Source organism: Heloderma suspectum, chromosome 7 (assembly GCF_057233095.1).
Source record: "Heloderma suspectum isolate Gila_16-S chromosome 7, 16-S_ref, whole genome shotgun sequence".
NCBI classification, from domain to species: domain Eukaryota; kingdom Metazoa; phylum Chordata; class Lepidosauria; order Squamata; family Helodermatidae; genus Heloderma; species Heloderma suspectum.
In genome coordinates this window covers 2,075,694-2,092,368 of record NC_139464.1, presented here as the reverse complement: position 1 = coordinate 2,092,368, position 16,675 = coordinate 2,075,694, and the positions used below count along the sequence as shown (strand labels likewise).

Sequence of the window (16,675 nt, the reverse complement as noted above, 5' to 3'; positions counted from 1 at the left end):
TGTGTATGTGTATGTACACACACACGTACACACACTCTTAGAACGCAAGATAACACTCCATGCATCTGATGAAGTGGGTTGTCGTCCACAAATGCGTAGCCAAAATAAATGTCTTAGCCTGTAAGATGCAAATCCCCAGAATTTTGGCCTCTGCTATAGCCGCCACCCACCCACCTGACCCTCCCTTCTCTCCTGGGTTCTGTTTTCTCCACAGCGGGGGGCTCAGTAACCTCCTATACAAGTGCACTCTGCCTGAGCACATTACTACCACCGAAGATGAGCCGCGCCAGGTCCTGCTGCGCATCTATGGCGTCATCCTTCAGGTGAGCCCTTTATTTTGGCGCTCTGGAGCCCCCAGCCCCTTTGCCTCCCTTTCACCCTCTTTGCTTGCTCCCCTGGGGCAGAGCAGGAGCCAGGGGCCTGCGATGCCTTGTGTGAATCCTTAGGGCTACAGGAGGGCCGTGCCTTTAAAACATCCCCCTGTGAAGGTCCCGCCCTTGGCTCAGGATCACATCAGCAATTCTCTCCCCCACCTCTGGCCGGGTCTCTCTTTTTGGGGTCCATGGTTGGGGGCTTTTGCTTCTCCACAGTCTTCCATGTGGGTGGGTCTCTGTCCTGCTCAGGTTCTGACTGGCCACCCCATTTCAGGCTGCAAAGAAGGCCTCACCCAGGCAGTTGATTCTTCCAGTGGACGTCAGGCTCTGATTGATTCTTTGAACACAAGCTTAGAGGCTGAAACGTCTTCAGGGGTTGGGAATGGGGTACTGCTGTGGCCTACGTAACCAGCCGTGGTCTTGTTTGCATGGTTTGGGGTGTGCAGGCCTTGTGGCGAGTTGACCTTGATGCCTTTTGGCCCATTCTGCCTCCCTGTAGTGCCATGGCTGTGGGGCTTGCAACTGCCCAGCTTGCTGCAGTTCTGCTCCCTTCCCTGCTGAGGCCTGGAGACTCTTTCCATGTGGGTGTCTCTGGCCAAGCCAGTGCAAGGGCCTCTCTTTGGGGGAAGGGAACTAGGTAGCTGAGTGGGAGCTAATGAGGCCAGGAGGATCTCATTCTGCTGAATTTCTCTCCCACAGGGCGTTGATTCGCTGGTCCTTGAGAGCGTCATGTTTGCCATCCTAGCTGAGCGGGCGCTGGGGCCACGTCTGTACGGCATCTTCCCTCAGGGGCGCCTCGAGGAATATATCCCGGTAGAGCCTTGACCATTCCCTCTATCTCCCATATGCAGGCCCCCAAGAACAGAGCAGATCAGATCAGCTGCAGTCTCCACTGTCTTTGACTGCTGGATATGTTTAAAGTCAATAGACGGCAGTCTCTGGTTGGATCCAGCCCACGGAATGCTGTCAGATACCACCTCCCACCCATGTGACCTCTGTTGGAGTCTGGCAGCAAAAGATGACACCCCTCTCACACACTCCCTTGTTAATTGTCTGAGTACCAGGCGACACTGTAGCTTTGAGACAGGGCGCCGGTCTCTAGTTTGGCCCACCTGCCAATGCCCTTGCCAGCCAGAGTTGCCCAGTTTGCATGATCGAAACAAGCCACCATGGCTTAAACAAGCCACCATGCATGTGGAACATCATTTTCATAACGCCTGGCCACAGTTTATCATTCATCTGAGCCCAGGTGGCATGGCTTGCTGGAGCGGGAAACAACCCTCAAATAACCCCTTGGCTGTTGAAGGATTACTTGAGGGTTGTATAAGCCATGCCACCGTGGTTCAGATGACACAACAAGCTGCAGTAAGGCAGTGACTATGCAGATTGTGCCCGGCAAGTACCACATCTCACAGCAAGCCACCATGGCTTGTTTTGATTGTATGACCCCTTTCAATGGCTGCATATGCATGTCATACTAAGCAACCCTGCGAATAAGCTACACAGTGTGGGTTGTTCACAGAACAACCTACGGTGCACCCGACAAACTATTGGGCTCACCATGGCTTGTTCTCTCCCTCCTTCCCCCTCCATCTCCAGCCGGTATCCCAGTGTCCTTTGTAGCAGAATCCGTCTTGTCTCTCCCTCCCCACTCTAATCGCAACCCCATTTCAGTCACTGCTGTTGTTTAAATTTTTCAGAGCCTCAAAAATCTGCAGTTGGGATCATATTTTTTTTTATTTTGCCAGCCCCAGAAAATTGCACAATTGTGTTTGTAATTTTTTAAATAATTTTTTATTTTGTCAGTCTTTTGCAAGTGCGCTCTTATGGCTGTCAGACATGTGTTGTCTTGCCTGGTCAATTTCCCTGTATGTTTCAGCTGTCACAGGAGGAGTAGGCAACATACAAAGAAACTGATATGGCAAGACTAATTAGCAAACAGTTGCCGGAGTCGCGTTGTCAATTGAAAACTACCCAAAAGGGGGGGGGAGTGGCAAAAGTAGGTGCATCAAAGGGGGGTGGTCAATATCTCCCCCTTGGCAATATGATCCTATCGCTTCCAAGTGTTAGACTGATACTTCTGAGTGTCCCCCACCTTGAGAAAACCCTGAGAAGGCAGCTGCATGGGATGGAGGAGATGGGGCCCCATTGGAGGGGGAGGGTGCAAGTACTGCTGGTGCCCCATTTGCTCCATTCTGTTCTGCCACCCTCCAAGGGTTCTAAAAAAACAATGTTTGGGGAAGTTGTGCATTTTTGGGGACTGGCAAGTAAGCGGAGGGGAAGTTTGTGCACCTGCAGTAACGGAGCAGTTAATGCAGGTACACAGACTTCCCCTCCATTTAGTTACCAGCCATTACGTGTGTGTATATTTCCCAGTTCAAAAAGTTGCACAAATATTCCTGACAGTTTCTTTAAAAAAAACCTTGAGGTGGCAGAACAGGATGGTGCAAATGGGGCACCAGCAGTACTTGCACCTGCCCCCCACAATGGGGCCCCGTTCACTCCATCCCATTCATCCTCCTCCTCAGAGTTTTTTTCTAGAACTGTCAGGGAACCGCAGTAACTGCAGCAGTAAGTGCCCCAAAAAGGAGCCATGGAAAGGACAGGGAGCCAGCACCTCCCCTTTCTGGAGTAGCCAGAGACGTGGGGCAGTGTTGGGGGGGGGGCACTAAGAAGTGTCAGTCCAACATTTAAGAGCGACCGGATCACATTGCCCCCTCCCCCTTTGGTGCACCTACTTTTGCTGCATTTCTCCCCTTTTCGGTGCTTTTCAGTTGACAACTGGGAATTAGTCCCTGGCAACCATATGCAAATTAGCCCATATGAAGTCTGGCCTGGTCACTTTCCACATACCTTACCTGCTCTGCTTCACTGCTCCCTTTGACATCTGAAATATACAAGGAAATGGACTAGGCAAGACTGCATGTGTCTGACGGCCATAAGAGTGCAATTGTGCAGTTGCGAAAGACCATCAATCATCATCGTCATCAAGAAAATTTTGAACACATTTGTGCAGTTTTCTGGGACCCCAAAAAACGGGTGACGAACTAGTGGAGGTCGCTCCAAAGTGCCTCTTGGGCATCGGTGGAGGGGCTGTCACTGGCAGCGGCAAGGGCAAGATGATGAAGGGCAGCAGGGGCAGGGGCGCTGCTCTTGCCAAATGGCTCTGTAGCCGATCCCCCCAGCCCATGATGAAATTGCTGTCCCGGGTTTGGATGACACGACAGTCCATCGTAGATTGAACAGCCCCTATAACAAGTCATGGGTTGTCAGGATGGCTTGTTGCTGAAAATAAGCCATCCTGCAGGAAGTGACCTGGGTTCAAATGACGTGGCAACCCATTGTGACTAGTTACCCATGATGGGTTGTGTTGTGCAAGCCCAGTCAACAACACTTAAGATCTGAAAATGAGGCCCCACTGAAGGTTCTTTCTGTCTTGGAGGCTGTGTGAGCCCCTGCGAGAGGCAGCCTGTGCAGACAAGAGCACTTCCCTTGAAGCCGGGCCCAAGGCAGACACGCTCTCCCCTGGCCCACCCAGGCTCTTGTTTTGCCCCCTCCTCCCACGTGTGGCTGGGAGGGCCTCTTGTTAGATGCTTTCTGGTCTGCTCTTTCCATGGTGAGTTGTTTAGGCGGGGTGGACGGGGGGGGTCCCCATCATCTGTGGGTCTCCATGCATGCACCCTTCAAACCAAGGATGGGCAGTTTGTGTCCCTCCAGATGTTTTGGCCTACAACTCCCATCCCTCATCACATGCTGTGCTAGCTAGGGCTGATGGGAGCTGTAGGCCAAAACATGTGGAGGGCCCCCAGTGGCCCACCCCTGCTTTAAACTGTTGCCAGCAGTGGGAGCTGTTGGCCCCTTGCCTCCCTTGAACCAACATTTCTTGTGTAGTAGAGGGAGAGGGCCACACCCTGCCTCATCCTACCCCATACCCCTCTCCCCTCCAGAGCCGCCGCCTGCTCACTGAGGACTTGCCGGACCCTAGCATATCGGGGGAGATTGCCATGAAGATGGCTCGCTTCCATGGTATGGTTATGCCCTTCAACAAAGAGCCCAAGTGGATGTTTGGGACAATGGAGAGGTAATGCCACAAATACCTTCAAAAGCCCCAGGCTAGACTATTGCCATGGCATCTCTGCCCAGGGCTGCCCTTTGCAGATCGCTGGTAAACGGCAGCGGCTGATGTGGGCAGTGCCGTCAGTCTTTCGGGAGGTGGGTCACTGGGAGAACGTTATGCTGATGCTCCAGTATCTGCCCTGGTTCTGTCATGCTCGCTCGCCACAATGTCCAGGGCTAGGTTTGACCTGCAGATCTCTCCATGGTGCAGGCCTCGCGTGTATCCTTTCCCTGTGTGGGCCCATTGCAGTCTCCTGAGAGTGCCCTCTGGCTTATTCCGTCTGTACCCAAGATTTGGAGGAGACCGTTGTGTAGGGCAGAGGCTGAGCAGGCTGCCTACTAAAGATCAGAGCCTGACGCCCTTCCAAGAATGGGCAAGGAGGAAGGTCAGGTGTGGCTTTGGGACAGGGCACAAGCCCCCTGCTCTCCCAGGCAGGCTGATCAGAGTGGGGTGGCTGTGGCTGGGGAGCATTAGTGCACACCCCATCCCTTCCTCCGTGGCAGGTACCTGAAGCAAATCTCCGAGCTCACCTTCCCTCAGGAAGCCCAGCTGAGGAAGCTCAATAAGCTGAAGGCGTACAACCTGGAGGCCGAAATGCGCAGCCTCAGGTGAGTGGGGCAGCAAGGGAGCAGGTGGCTGTGAGGGGGACCCTGACACTGGGGCTCCCCCAAGTCTCCCTTCATTTCTCCTGTGCCCTTTGGCCTCAGATGGTCCTTAGCATCTGTCTGGTGCTCAGGAAATTGCTGTGCTGGGTCAGGCCACTGGCAGTTGACTGCAGGGACGTGATGGTTGTTGGTTGCCTACCCAGGGAGGACCCATAGCTCAGTGGTAGAGCCCCTGCTGTGCATGCAGGAAGGTTTTCACCCTTAAAGGCAACTTGAAGATACTAGGAATATGTAATGAATAAATCAGGGGCCGCGGTGGCTTAGTGGTTAAGACGCTGAACTGCAGACCAGAAGGTCGGCAGGACAGCAGTTCGAGAGCCGCATGACGGAGTGAGCTCCCGTCCTCAGTCCCAGCTCCTGCCAACCTAGCAGTTTGAGAGCAAGAAATTGCAAGTAGATAAATAGGTACCGCTTCGGCGGGAAAGGTAACAGCGTTCCGTGCACCTCGGTGTTCAGTCATGCCGGCCACATGACCACGGAAGCATCTTCGGACAGCGCTGGCTCTTCAGCTTAGAAATGGAGATGAGCACCATGCCCTAGAGTCGGACACGACTGGTTGGGGACACCTTTAATGAATAAATCAATCCCGCACATCCCCAGTCAGAAGTCTCTTGGGGAGCAGGGCTGGGGAAGCCTCTGCCAGGGGCCTTGGGGGGGCCACTGACCCTCAGAGCAGACAGGACAGGCCCTGTGGTTGTGTGAGGCACCTGACCTCTGAATATGGAGGCTGGATTTCTGGCCAGAAGACTGTGATGGCCCCGTTCTGCACAGATCTGATGACTCATTGTTTTAAAAATCAATTATCTTACAGCAGTGAAGTTCAAAGCACAACTTCATGGGTTGATATGTTATAGGAAGATCTTGTTTCTTCTTTCATTTGCCCCCTTATTTCTTTCCTCCAAATGTGCTCTCTAAATATATGAAGAGGGAGGGGAAGGCTGCATGAAATAGTCCATCTGCCTCCCCCAACCCTTGCCTTCTCTCTCTCTCTCTCTCTCTCTCTCTCCTGCCATTGTAGGGCTCTGCTTGAAGCCACCTTGTCCCCTGTGGTTTTCTGCCATAATGATGTGCAAGAAGGTAAGGACACTGCAGGGGGCAGGGAGGGAGGGGCAGTCTTTCCTCAGGCTACTGCCAGTGGCTTGTGAGTCTGGGCAGATGCTCAGAAGGGGCCCTCAGATGGGCTGAGATCAGAGCAGTGAGAGGGCAAGGGACCCCCACCCCCTTCTAGGTGCTGTGTGAGCATGGGGGATACCTGCAGATATCTGACCAGCCCTCTTCCTCTCTCCACACCCAGGGAACATCCTGCTCCTTGCTGGGCGTGAGACTTGCTCCACTGACCGTCTCATGCTGATTGACTTTGAGTACAGCAGCTACAACTACCGGTGAGCCTGGGGCAGGGGAGGAAGGGGTCCCTTGGGGGCACGAGGCCGGGCTCTTCCGCTCAGGGCCAGGCTTGGCATGGCAGCCCCTCACCTGGGCAGGGCTCTGGCTCCCTTGAGAGCCCTGTCCCTAGAAGAGGCTTGCCAGGAGGGGCTCACCTAGGGGAGAGAGGGGCTACTGGGCTGTTGCTCCTAGCTGCAGAGTCCCGTCAACTTTGCTCGGGCACGTGAAGTTTCTTTCCCTCTCTGACTTCCTCCCCCAGGGGCTTTGACATCGCCAATCACTTCTGTGAGTGGGTCTACAGTTACGCCCATGGCCAGTGGCCTTTCTATAAATCCAGCCCAGAAAACTACCCCAGCCGTTGCCAGCAGGTAACTGCCCTGTACCGACCAGTCAGAGAGGCAGTTGTTGGGGGCCTCTCTGATCTGTGGGTGGCAGGGAGGGGATTGGATGGTGGGGGCCTGCAGTGCCCCTTTAGGTCTGAGAGACCTCGGCTGACAACTGACCAGTCAGTTATTTGCCAGTTGTCTGCCTGTCATTGTCTGACTGTAATCGCATATTGACCAATCATTATTCCGTATGACAGCTTGCCGTCTAACTGCATTGGACTCTTGGTAGCAAAGCAGGAGCAAATGCTCCTTGCTCCGCTGCACTGCAGGCATCCCTCTCTCTCTCTCCCCCCCTCTCTCACCCCACCCTCCTTCTGCTTTTTAATATCTGCTTCACAAGACCAAAAGCAACAGGAAGCCTGTTCAGCATACTGTGAGGGCTTCAGTTGTGTAGAATGGATCCTGGAAAAGCAGCATCCGTGTTTTGGCAAGAGACATTTGGCACTCTCTAGGCAAACGCAGCCACACCCTCCCTGCACACAAAAAAACAGACGGCTGTTTTCTGTGAGGGCCTTCAACAGTTTGCCTGCACTTATTGCCCGGAAACTTTAACGGGAGCCTGACTTGTCAGATGGCGCTTCTGCCCTGCTCCTGCTCACCGTGCTGGGAGTCAGTCACAGAAGCAGAAAGGAGGCATTGGGCCATACAGCCTTCAGAGCCTTCAGATGAACCAAAATAAGTATCCATCCCAAATCTGGTTTTGTTTTGGAAATCACCACTTGCTATTCCACAAAGAATACTAATTTCCAACTGTGAGCCCTGTTTTAAGATCTTTTCTTTGTGGACTAATGCAATAGCAGCAGCTTCACTGAATTTGCAGTTGGGATGGGGCGGAAGGCTCCTTCTCTCCAGGCAACAGAAGGTCGAGCACTAGAAGTGTATTTTAAGCTGCTCAGATGAGTCACCTTAATGCAGCTGCCCTGGAGGTGAGAGCTTGAAGAGTCAGGGAGTCTGGATGGCCTGATAGTGGCCTCCTCTCCCTAAGGCGTTGTCTACTGGAGGCAGGACTGCAACTTCTATTTGGATGGTGACTCCCTTCTTCACAAAATACAATCAGATGCAGTTAGCTGGCTGTGTGCTTACTTAATAGATCATTTATTCAGTGTTTTTTTACGTAGAGGGGAAAACACATGAATGGAAGAAGCAGCTGTGGATCTCCTAGGAGCACAAGGGAAGGCTAAAGTGTGTTCAGGAGAGGAGGCAAAAGCAAAGATTGGGAGGGAAGGCGTGCCACACCGCAGGGCCTGCAACAGGAGAATCTCCTGCACTTCTCCCAGCTGATTCTGTGCGTGATCTTTCCACAGTTGCATTTCATCCGGTGCTACCTGGAGGAGATGGCTGGGAAGAATGCGCCCCCCTCTCCTGAAGAACAGGAGCGTATCGAGGCCGAGATGCTCCTGGAGATCAGGCGGTCAGTGTTCCAGGATATTGGAACAGGAAGCTGTGAGACTGACCAGTTTCCTAAGCATCACCCCCCTCCCCCCACCCACCCATATCTGAGATTGCTAGATTTGTCTGTCAGAATGAGCACCTCTCCCTGTAGGTGATACTTCAGGTCTGTATGGATCTGTTTTCGCCATGTAAGCACATTATTTGCAAATATATATTTATATATATAAATAAGAAGGATACAAGCACACGCAGAGCAAAAATCAGTTGGTAAGTAGCCCTCTGACATCCTTCCCTCTCAATCAGTCCTCTCTGCCCTACACCTGGGGACTTATTTTGCCCCAGAGCAGACAGATGAGCATCCAAAACAGGTAGCCTCGTGGAATGCCGTCTCCTTTCTTCTTGGAGCCTTTTCCCCAGTCTCTTTCCTCAGCCAAGGGAAACATAACTTTCCTCTGTTCTCAGGCAGTAATTAACCGAGTCTTGTGATTGCTGCTTCACCTGTCCCCAGCCCTGAAAGCAGACTGTGAGAAAGGAAGGCAAGCCACGCAAACTTGGTCCGTCATGGCATTTCTCTCTCTCTCCTGCTTGTGTGAATGAGGCCATCCATCATATGAAATGGAGCCTGTGGGGTGCATGCCAGGCCCATCTACCTCAGCACTGCTTCCCACTGGCAGCAGCTCTTCAGGCAGGAGTGTTTCCCAGCCCCACCTGGAAATGCCAGGATTTATTATTATTTACTTAAAGAATGTTTATCCCACTCCTCAGCCAAAAAAGGCTCCCAGACTGGCTGACGTACAACCAATACAAGCAAGACGGTCCCATCCCATAGGCGTACAGTCTAAAAAGTCATAACACAAAAGGAAAAGGGGATGTGGAGGGAAGAGGAGAAAAGCAGAGGTGGCCTCTTACCAGGGCTGGCGGAATAGCCTTGCTTCCCAACTCTGCCGCATTGAGCCTGGAATCTTCTGCAGCTCTGCCACTGAGCTGTGGCCCTTCTGTGTGGAGAGGGCCATCTCAGGCTCTGTGGATGTACCCTTTGCACCCACTCTCTCTCCACCTTATTTGAATGGAAGGGGGCATGTCCTGCTCCTAGTTCCTTTCTCTCTCTCTCTCTCTCTCTGTGGAAAGGAAGCATGTGGCTCCTCTGAGGCAGGGTGAAGGAGCAGCTCTCCTCTTCCACTGACTCCTCTCCTCTCCTCCCCAACCCACCCCCTCCAGGTTCACGATGGCTTCCCATTTCTTCTGGGGCCTGTGGTCCATCTTGCAGGCCAAGATCTCCACCATTGAGTTTGGCTACCTGGTGAGTAGAGTCAAGGGGGCTAGCTCCCCTCCCTGCAGCAAGAGACATGGTGGGAGGGATGCTCACCTGGCTGTTGGGGAGGGGAGATCTGGGTTCTCCAGCCCTCCTGCTCCTCCTCTTAAATGTACGGCAGGTGTGTGGAAAAGTGCTGGTGTTGGCAGCACATGATGACAGGGGCGTGCCCCACATTTGGAGCGGCTTCTAGGATTCTGTGACTTGTGGGCGACCTTCAGGGCGGCCCTGCAGATGAGCTGCCGAGTAGTGCTCCTTGTTGCCCTGCTGTACCTACTCTTGGGGTGGCTGAACATGAGCAGAGGGATGGATTCCCCTCCATTCTTTCCGTTCATGTCCATACGTGCAGTGGTCTATGAGAGGGAGGGAGACTGCATGTGCTGCGCTTCTGGAAAACTACCACAGGTCCCAAGCATGGCCAAGTGATAATCTCTGCGAAGGACGGATGGATATGGTCAGTGGCCAAACCCAGTGGCCTAAGGGAGGATTTGTGGCCACTGACTGGTAAGATCCCAGGAGTGAGAACGGGGCTGGTGGGACTACTTCTGGGGTCAGGACTCCCATCTCCTCCGTAGAATTGTGCCTCTCCTCCTCCTGGCTAGCAGGAGCAGAAATAGCAGGTCCATGCACATCTGGCTTAATTTGCGGGACTTGGGCTTGAACCAGCCTTGTTTCTCAGCGAATTCAGGATTTCCGTCTGCCTTAGTGATTGTGGAAAAGGGTCCAAAGGATAATAGTTGCACCAGATGGACATGATACAACAACAGCGTGATCCTCGAGTTTTGTCTGTCTGGGCAGGGATACTGGTACCTCCCACTGCCTGGGAAAGGCACTGTAAGGCCTGATGCACTCGTTTTTCTCTCCTTCTGCCCCAGGAGTATGCGCAGTGCCGCTTTGAGGCCTATTTTCAGCAGAAGGCGCTGTGTGAGTGACCCTGGCCTGGCCTGCTTCTGCTGCCAGAGGCTGGCCTGGCTGGCGTGCAGGACGTCAGCTGCACATGAGCCTCGAGGGACATCGCCCGTGGACCAAACTCCCCAACGGCAGAAGGGTTGGCTGGCCAGCCCTGGTTCTGTAACCAAAACGGTGTGCTCGTGGATGCTGGCTGGGTGAGGCCAGGGCACCTGCGCTGGGATCCCCTGTGGTGCTCGCAAGGACGGACCTGGGCCACTTTAAGGCTTGGCTTCTGACAGAAGGTGTGGATGGTGATGAATGGCTCTTCGGGTGAGGGGCAGGGGCAGTAGAACTGCACGCTCTGGGACAGGAGGGAGCACGGGTGTCTCCAAGCCACCCCCTGCTTCCTTTGGCCCTCTGCTGCCCCCTGCCCCACACTCTCCTTCCAGTGCCTGCTACCTCCCCAGCCGTGCCTTCCCTTGGCCACGCTCCTTCCTTCCCAGATAGAGTCATGACCACGTTCCCTGCTCAGCCCATGCCATCCAGATGTTCTGCCCTCTCTTTCCCAACCACTTTTCTTTCCTGCACCCCATAACTGCTTGCCCACAGCTTTCTTGGCTGTCTCGGCACTAGTTGCCGACTTGCCCGATGGGATGCTGTGGGGGCCCTCTGGGAGGGGTTGCTGAGTGGTTTGCTGGGAGCCAGGACTGTGAGAGGTGAGCCAGCCGCCCCCTGCCTCGATTTGTGCACTTGCCCTTTACATGGCCACCGCATTATATTACTGTATCTGTGCCTGTGTGCACCATCGTAGGGAAACGTGGTGGCCAGGAGCAGGATGCCAGCAGCCGCAGAGAGGAGTTTGGGGGCGCTGCATTGCTGGGCCCCAGATGATCTGCACACTGTCTGTTCCTCAGCAGGGGAGGGGAGGGTGCTCTGAGGATCTTCAACGCCCAAATAGGGGCTTGCCATCCTAGCCCACCTGTAGGGGCCTCACTTGTTTTAAGTGGTGTGGAATGGCCATGGGCGAGGCCAGCACTTAGAGAGTTGCTCCTGCGCATGGTCTCCCTGCCCTCAGGCACCGTCCAGCCTTCCTAGACCCCCTGCACCCAGAGAGGGCCAACCAAAACCCCATTTTCTCCTATTGTGGGGGAGGGGGGGTCTTCCAAAGTATTTGTTCCTTTCCTTGGGAGTAGGTTTGCTTGCTGTGTCTCAGCTGTGCGGGGATGAGACATTTTGAACTTAACTTTGTCGCAGCTGCATCTGTGTGAATGTCCGGCACACAGAGCCAGTGATGCTGTGGGCTCTGCCCAAGCTAGCTTTATATAGGTGGCCTGCCCATTCTCTATTCTCAGGATGGTTCTTCTACTCTGCCATCATTCAGTAAACATGGAATGTAATCTTTGTGGTCGCCAATAAATGCCTGGTGCCCCTTGCCACCAGAGCCCCATCCCCATCTGCCTCAATTGCTTTGTATGTTCTTTGCCAAGGGAGGACGACAGAAATATGTTTCTAGCCCTCCTGGCTGAGAAATATGACAAACAGCGTTCTGGGTCAAGCCCGGAAGGTGGGTGGGTGGCGGGGCAGGGGGGAGAGAGGGCTGGCCCTGCAGCGGTGCGGGTGGGGCTGCGCCAGGGGTTCTTCCCCTTCCTCGCCGGCTGGCAAACGCAGAATGGATTATTCAAGAGGAAGAGTTGTCTGTTCGTTGTGAAACCTTTTTTGCAAACGACAAGCACCACAGAAGAGGTGCAGCTTGTACGGAAAAGCAGTGGCACTGCTTGTTTGTGGGCGAGCATCGCAGTCAAGCTGGCACGCCTGCTCACGTACCCAGAAAGCTGTAGAGGCAGATGATGGAGGGCGGGAAGGGAAGTGAGATGTCTTCACATGCCTTGTTCTTTAGAGCGGGTCCCCTGAAGGTAGGAGGTCAGAAACCCACGGCTGTCCCGTGGGATCGCGCCATACAAGGCATTCTTCCCTGCTTTAAGGAGAATAACCTGGGGATCCAGCATGCCCTTTCCCAGCGCCGGAGGGTCCCATGCCAGGCCAACACTTAGGCTTCCTTCACCACTCTTAGATAGCAGCTTCATTCCAGGGGGACCCCCCAGTCCCCTTCCAGAGTTGAAGCTGAAGAGAGCTTGGCCTGGGCATCATGTCTGGTGCTTTCTGCACTGCAAAGGTGCAAGAGTCATACCAGCTTGGTGGTGTTCTGAAATAGAGAAGCATTTTAAAGGACAGAGGATGGAAGCAAACTTAGGAACCCTCTCTTTCTCCTGCTGCCTTCCGGGTGCCACATCCCGGGGCTTGCACTGGAAGGAAGGACAGACAAGGAAGCCATGGACAGGGGAAGATGGCTGGGCAGAGGCCCAAATGGCCAGAGGCCAGATTTTGCCAGCCAAGGTGTTTGTCTGTGGGCCTGCATCACACAGAACTCGCTGGACAATGCCTGCTGCTGAAGTGCCGGAGAATGCTGGCACCGTGCAGACCACCAGGGGGAGGCCTTCCTCCGCCGGCCTCTGCTGCCTTCCTGCGTCTGCGGATGCGCCCAAAGGCCCCTTCTCCTGTCTGAACAATGCCACATTTCACAGACCAGAGTGAGGCGGCCCGAGCTTTGAGGCGGAGCTCCGAGAACCTTGGCCTGCTCGAGCCTGGCCACTCCTCCCGTCCCTGCCTCGGCAGGGCTCTGCAAGGTCTTTGCCCCTCCTAGCACTTCCCATCCCACACAGCTCCAGATCAGCCTTCCCCAACCTGCCGCCCTCCAGGTGTGTTGGGCTGCAGCTCCCATCATTCCCAGCCAGCATGACCATTGGCCATGTGTTGCAGTCGGACACATCTGGAGGGTGCCAGGTTGGAGAAGATGCTGGCCAACTGAAAGGCAAACAGAATACAACAAAATGGAATTCCAGCTTCCAGCATATCGGCTTCTTAGATCTTGCATTGAAAAAAGGAGCCGAGGGGTTAGGTGCAGCACTCTGCAAGAAAAGTACAGGTGGAAATAGATGTCTTGGGTATGACAGTGCACAACCTAGACATACCGGAAAAATACTCCTTATGGACAATGTAGAAGAATCAAGAGAAGCTGTACAAAAGATTCAGATTATAGAAGGGAATCTGATCATTTGCATCAAGCTGGTATATGGTGTGGCTATTTAGAGAGAACGTTACAGAGAACCAGAAAGTGGGTGGGTAATATAAGTAGAAGTTCTTTATCGACACCCAGACAAAAGACCCAGAAACAGAATGGTATTCGTTTACCCGTTAATAATATAGGTGTCTCTTTAAGTTGATCCATCAACAAATAGTGGTATTTGGTAAAAGAGATAGCCACATGCAAAGAAAAGCCATATATTGCTTACAGGAGGACTAGAAATATAGGGGACTGGGTACTCAGAAGTGACACATCAGAGAACCCCCAAAAAGCACTGTTAACTTCTCTTGCCAGGATTAAGACCCCCAACAGGAAATTTTCCTTGTGGGCACTGTGAATACTGTCTAAGACTGAAATCATTTGTAAATTCTGTAGATGGGGAAAAATATATATATGCTGACAGATTTTACAAGGTGCAACAGTATGTTTGGGGTATATCTATACCTGGTCCTTGCAAAAAAATGTATTTAGGTAAAACTACAAGAAACCTCCCAAGTTAGAATAAAAACAAACATCACTGAATTGAAGAGCAAACATAATTGATTGGGACATACTGAGCCTGTTTCCACGTAATGATAACTCACCAGTTTAAAACTCAGTAGGTTGTCATTACATGCGAACAGACCCAGTCTGACCCAAACAAATGATGTTTGCACTTCAATTATGATTGTTCTCTTATTCAAAATTGAAAAGCCAGTGGGTTTTGTGCATGAGCAGGCACACTGCCTGGACTACGCCCGCCACTTCCACTTTTACCATACAAAGCACAATCAGCTCCTTCATAGGCTGTGGAGTATTATGTCTGAGCCCAGATTAGTGGGTTGTTTCGGGGCTACACAACCCAGCAGTTAACCCAGCAACAAACTATGGGTTAACCGCTGGGTTATTTAGCCCCAAAGAACCCATTGGTCCATGTTTGAACATCACACTGCACAACCCACAAAGGAGCCAATTGTCGGTTGTGCAGCAAAGGAGCTGATTGTGGGAAGTGGCGGGCGTGTTGCCCGTGGTGTGCCCTGTGTGCTCAGCAGCCCATTGGTTTTTAAAACAGTGGGTTGTGGTTATGTGTGAACAGGTCAATGGGTGAGCAAGTTTACTTGTGAGATATGTAGATATATATTATGGTGTGCACAATTTGTAACTTTGAGCCTCTATTTCTTTAGACTTTAAATTCTGATAAACAATTGTATTGCTAGTGTATATTTTTGAATACAGGGTCATGTTTCAAGTACATAAACTTTGTATATAGTTTTTCAGGTTTCCCTGAAGAAGGGCCTATATGTGGTCCAAAATGCATTGGAGCCATTTATTTTTGTTGAATAGACCATTCATGTTGTTTACCCCATTGCTTTTGGGCACCAGCTGAAAGGCAATACAAGAATCTGATTTTGCAGCGAGTGCTGCACACTAGGGATGTCTATGGATTTTGTTAAATCTGCTCCATCTGTGTTTTGTGGATCGTCAGGCATCTTTCATTCTGTCATCTGCTCATTGACAGAATTGGATCATTTTTAGGAATGTATGAGAATTTTGTTCCACTTGCGCTAATGCAAATTAGGGCAAGGGCGAATTAGCACAACTTCTGCCAAAAAGTAAAAAAAAAAACAGTTGGTGGAATCCACATGCCGTGAAAAAGCCACTCTGCAGTGGAATCTGCAGGTCAGACTCATAGAAATCCCAGCTCGTCTGGCTCTGCTGTGGATTTCTCCGACATCCGTACTGTGCACACATAGGAAAGTTTCATGTACAGTCAGGGCCAGAAATATTGGAACAAGGATAACTGATTTGGCGGTTGGCCTCTGTACACCACACTGAAGTAGAAACACACCCAGATGGGAGCGAAGTCAGGACTTTCAGCTGTAATTCAAGGGGTTTGACAAAAGTGGGGCACTAGCCATTCAGGAAGGACAGCCAGTGGCCTACACACACCCCTATAGTTGGTGGCTCATAAGTAATGGAACAAACCAACATCATTTCAAACTTAAGGATTGCCTTTAATCCCTGGATGAAAATCCTTTGTAGTCAATGACTTCCTGAAGTCTGGAACCCACAGACATGACTAAATGCTGGATTTCCTCCCTCCAGATGCTTTGCCAGGCCTTTACTACAGCTGCCTTCAGCTGCTCCTTATTTGTGGGTCTTTCTGCCTTCAGTCTTCAGTAAGTGAAAAGCATGCTCTATTGGGCTGAGATCAGGTGACTGACTTGGCCATTGAAGAACATCCCACTTCTTTGCCTGAACCACCTCCAGGCCTGCTTGACTGGTCATGGGGTACCCAGGAAACAGGCCACACCTGGCCATGCAGCTGCTTGTCAGCCATTGGTTCCATTACTTATGAGCCCCCAACGATGGGTGTGTGTGTATGCCACTGGCTGTCTTTCCTGAATGGTTAGTGCCCCACCTTTGTCAAACCCCTTGAATTACAGCTGAAAGTCCTGACTTCGCTCCCATCTGGGTGTGTTTCCTTTCAACTTCAGCGTGATGGTGTACAGAGGCCAACCGCCAAAACAGTTATCCTTGTTCCAGTATTTCTGGCCCTGACTGTATGGCTGCCAATGAAACTGGGTCACTGGTGTTTATGGATGACCCGACTGCTGATAAAAGCAGCAGGACAAATTCTGAAGTGTATAGGGCTATACTTTCTGCTCAGATTGAGCCGAATGCTGCCAAACTGATAGGACGCCGCTTCATATTGCAGATGGATAATGACCCAAAACATACAGCAAACGCTACCCAAGAGTTTCTCAGGGCAAAGAAGTGGGATGTTCTTCAATGGCCAAGTCAGTCACCTGATCTCAACCCAACAGAGCATGCTTCTCACTTACTGAAGACAAGACTGAAGGCATCAAGAGCCACAAACAAGCAGCAGCTGAAGGCAGCTGCAGTGAAGGCCTGGCAAAGCATCTCAAGGGAGGAAACCCAGCATTTGGTCATGCCTGTGGGTTCCAGACTTCAGGCAGTCATTGACTGCAAAGGATTTTCATCCAGGTATTAAAGGCGATCCTTAAGTTTG

General features: G+C 52.1%; 1 protein-coding gene across 4 annotated transcripts in view; it reads left to right on the top strand.

The window, feature by feature from the left end:
- Positions 1 to 16,675, top strand: part of CHKB (choline kinase beta) — a 20,243-nt gene extending 3,568 nt beyond the window's left edge. Inside the window, exons 2-12 of one of the 4 annotated variants that reach the window (XR_014784188.1) lie at positions 215 to 323; positions 1,074 to 1,187; positions 4,322 to 4,455; positions 4,995 to 5,099; positions 6,175 to 6,233; positions 6,451 to 6,538; positions 6,799 to 6,907; positions 8,230 to 8,336; positions 9,536 to 9,617; positions 10,505 to 10,822; positions 16,361 to 16,675. Coding sequence is in view for 2 of the 4 variants with exons in the window: in XM_084808793.1 (XP_084664919.1) it covers positions 215 to 323; positions 1,074 to 1,187; positions 4,322 to 4,455; positions 4,995 to 5,099; positions 6,175 to 6,233; positions 6,451 to 6,538; positions 6,799 to 6,907; positions 8,230 to 8,336; positions 9,536 to 9,617; positions 10,505 to 10,561 (964 nt within the window). In the remaining 2 variants the exon portion in view is untranslated. Of the gene's footprint in view, positions 1 to 214; positions 324 to 1,073; positions 1,188 to 4,321; positions 4,456 to 4,994; positions 5,100 to 6,174; positions 6,234 to 6,450; positions 6,539 to 6,798; positions 6,908 to 8,229; positions 8,337 to 9,535; positions 9,618 to 10,504; positions 11,982 to 16,360 lie in introns of those variants that run through there. The other 3 variants (XR_014784189.1, XM_084808793.1, XM_084808794.1) reach the window with 3 other exon arrangements.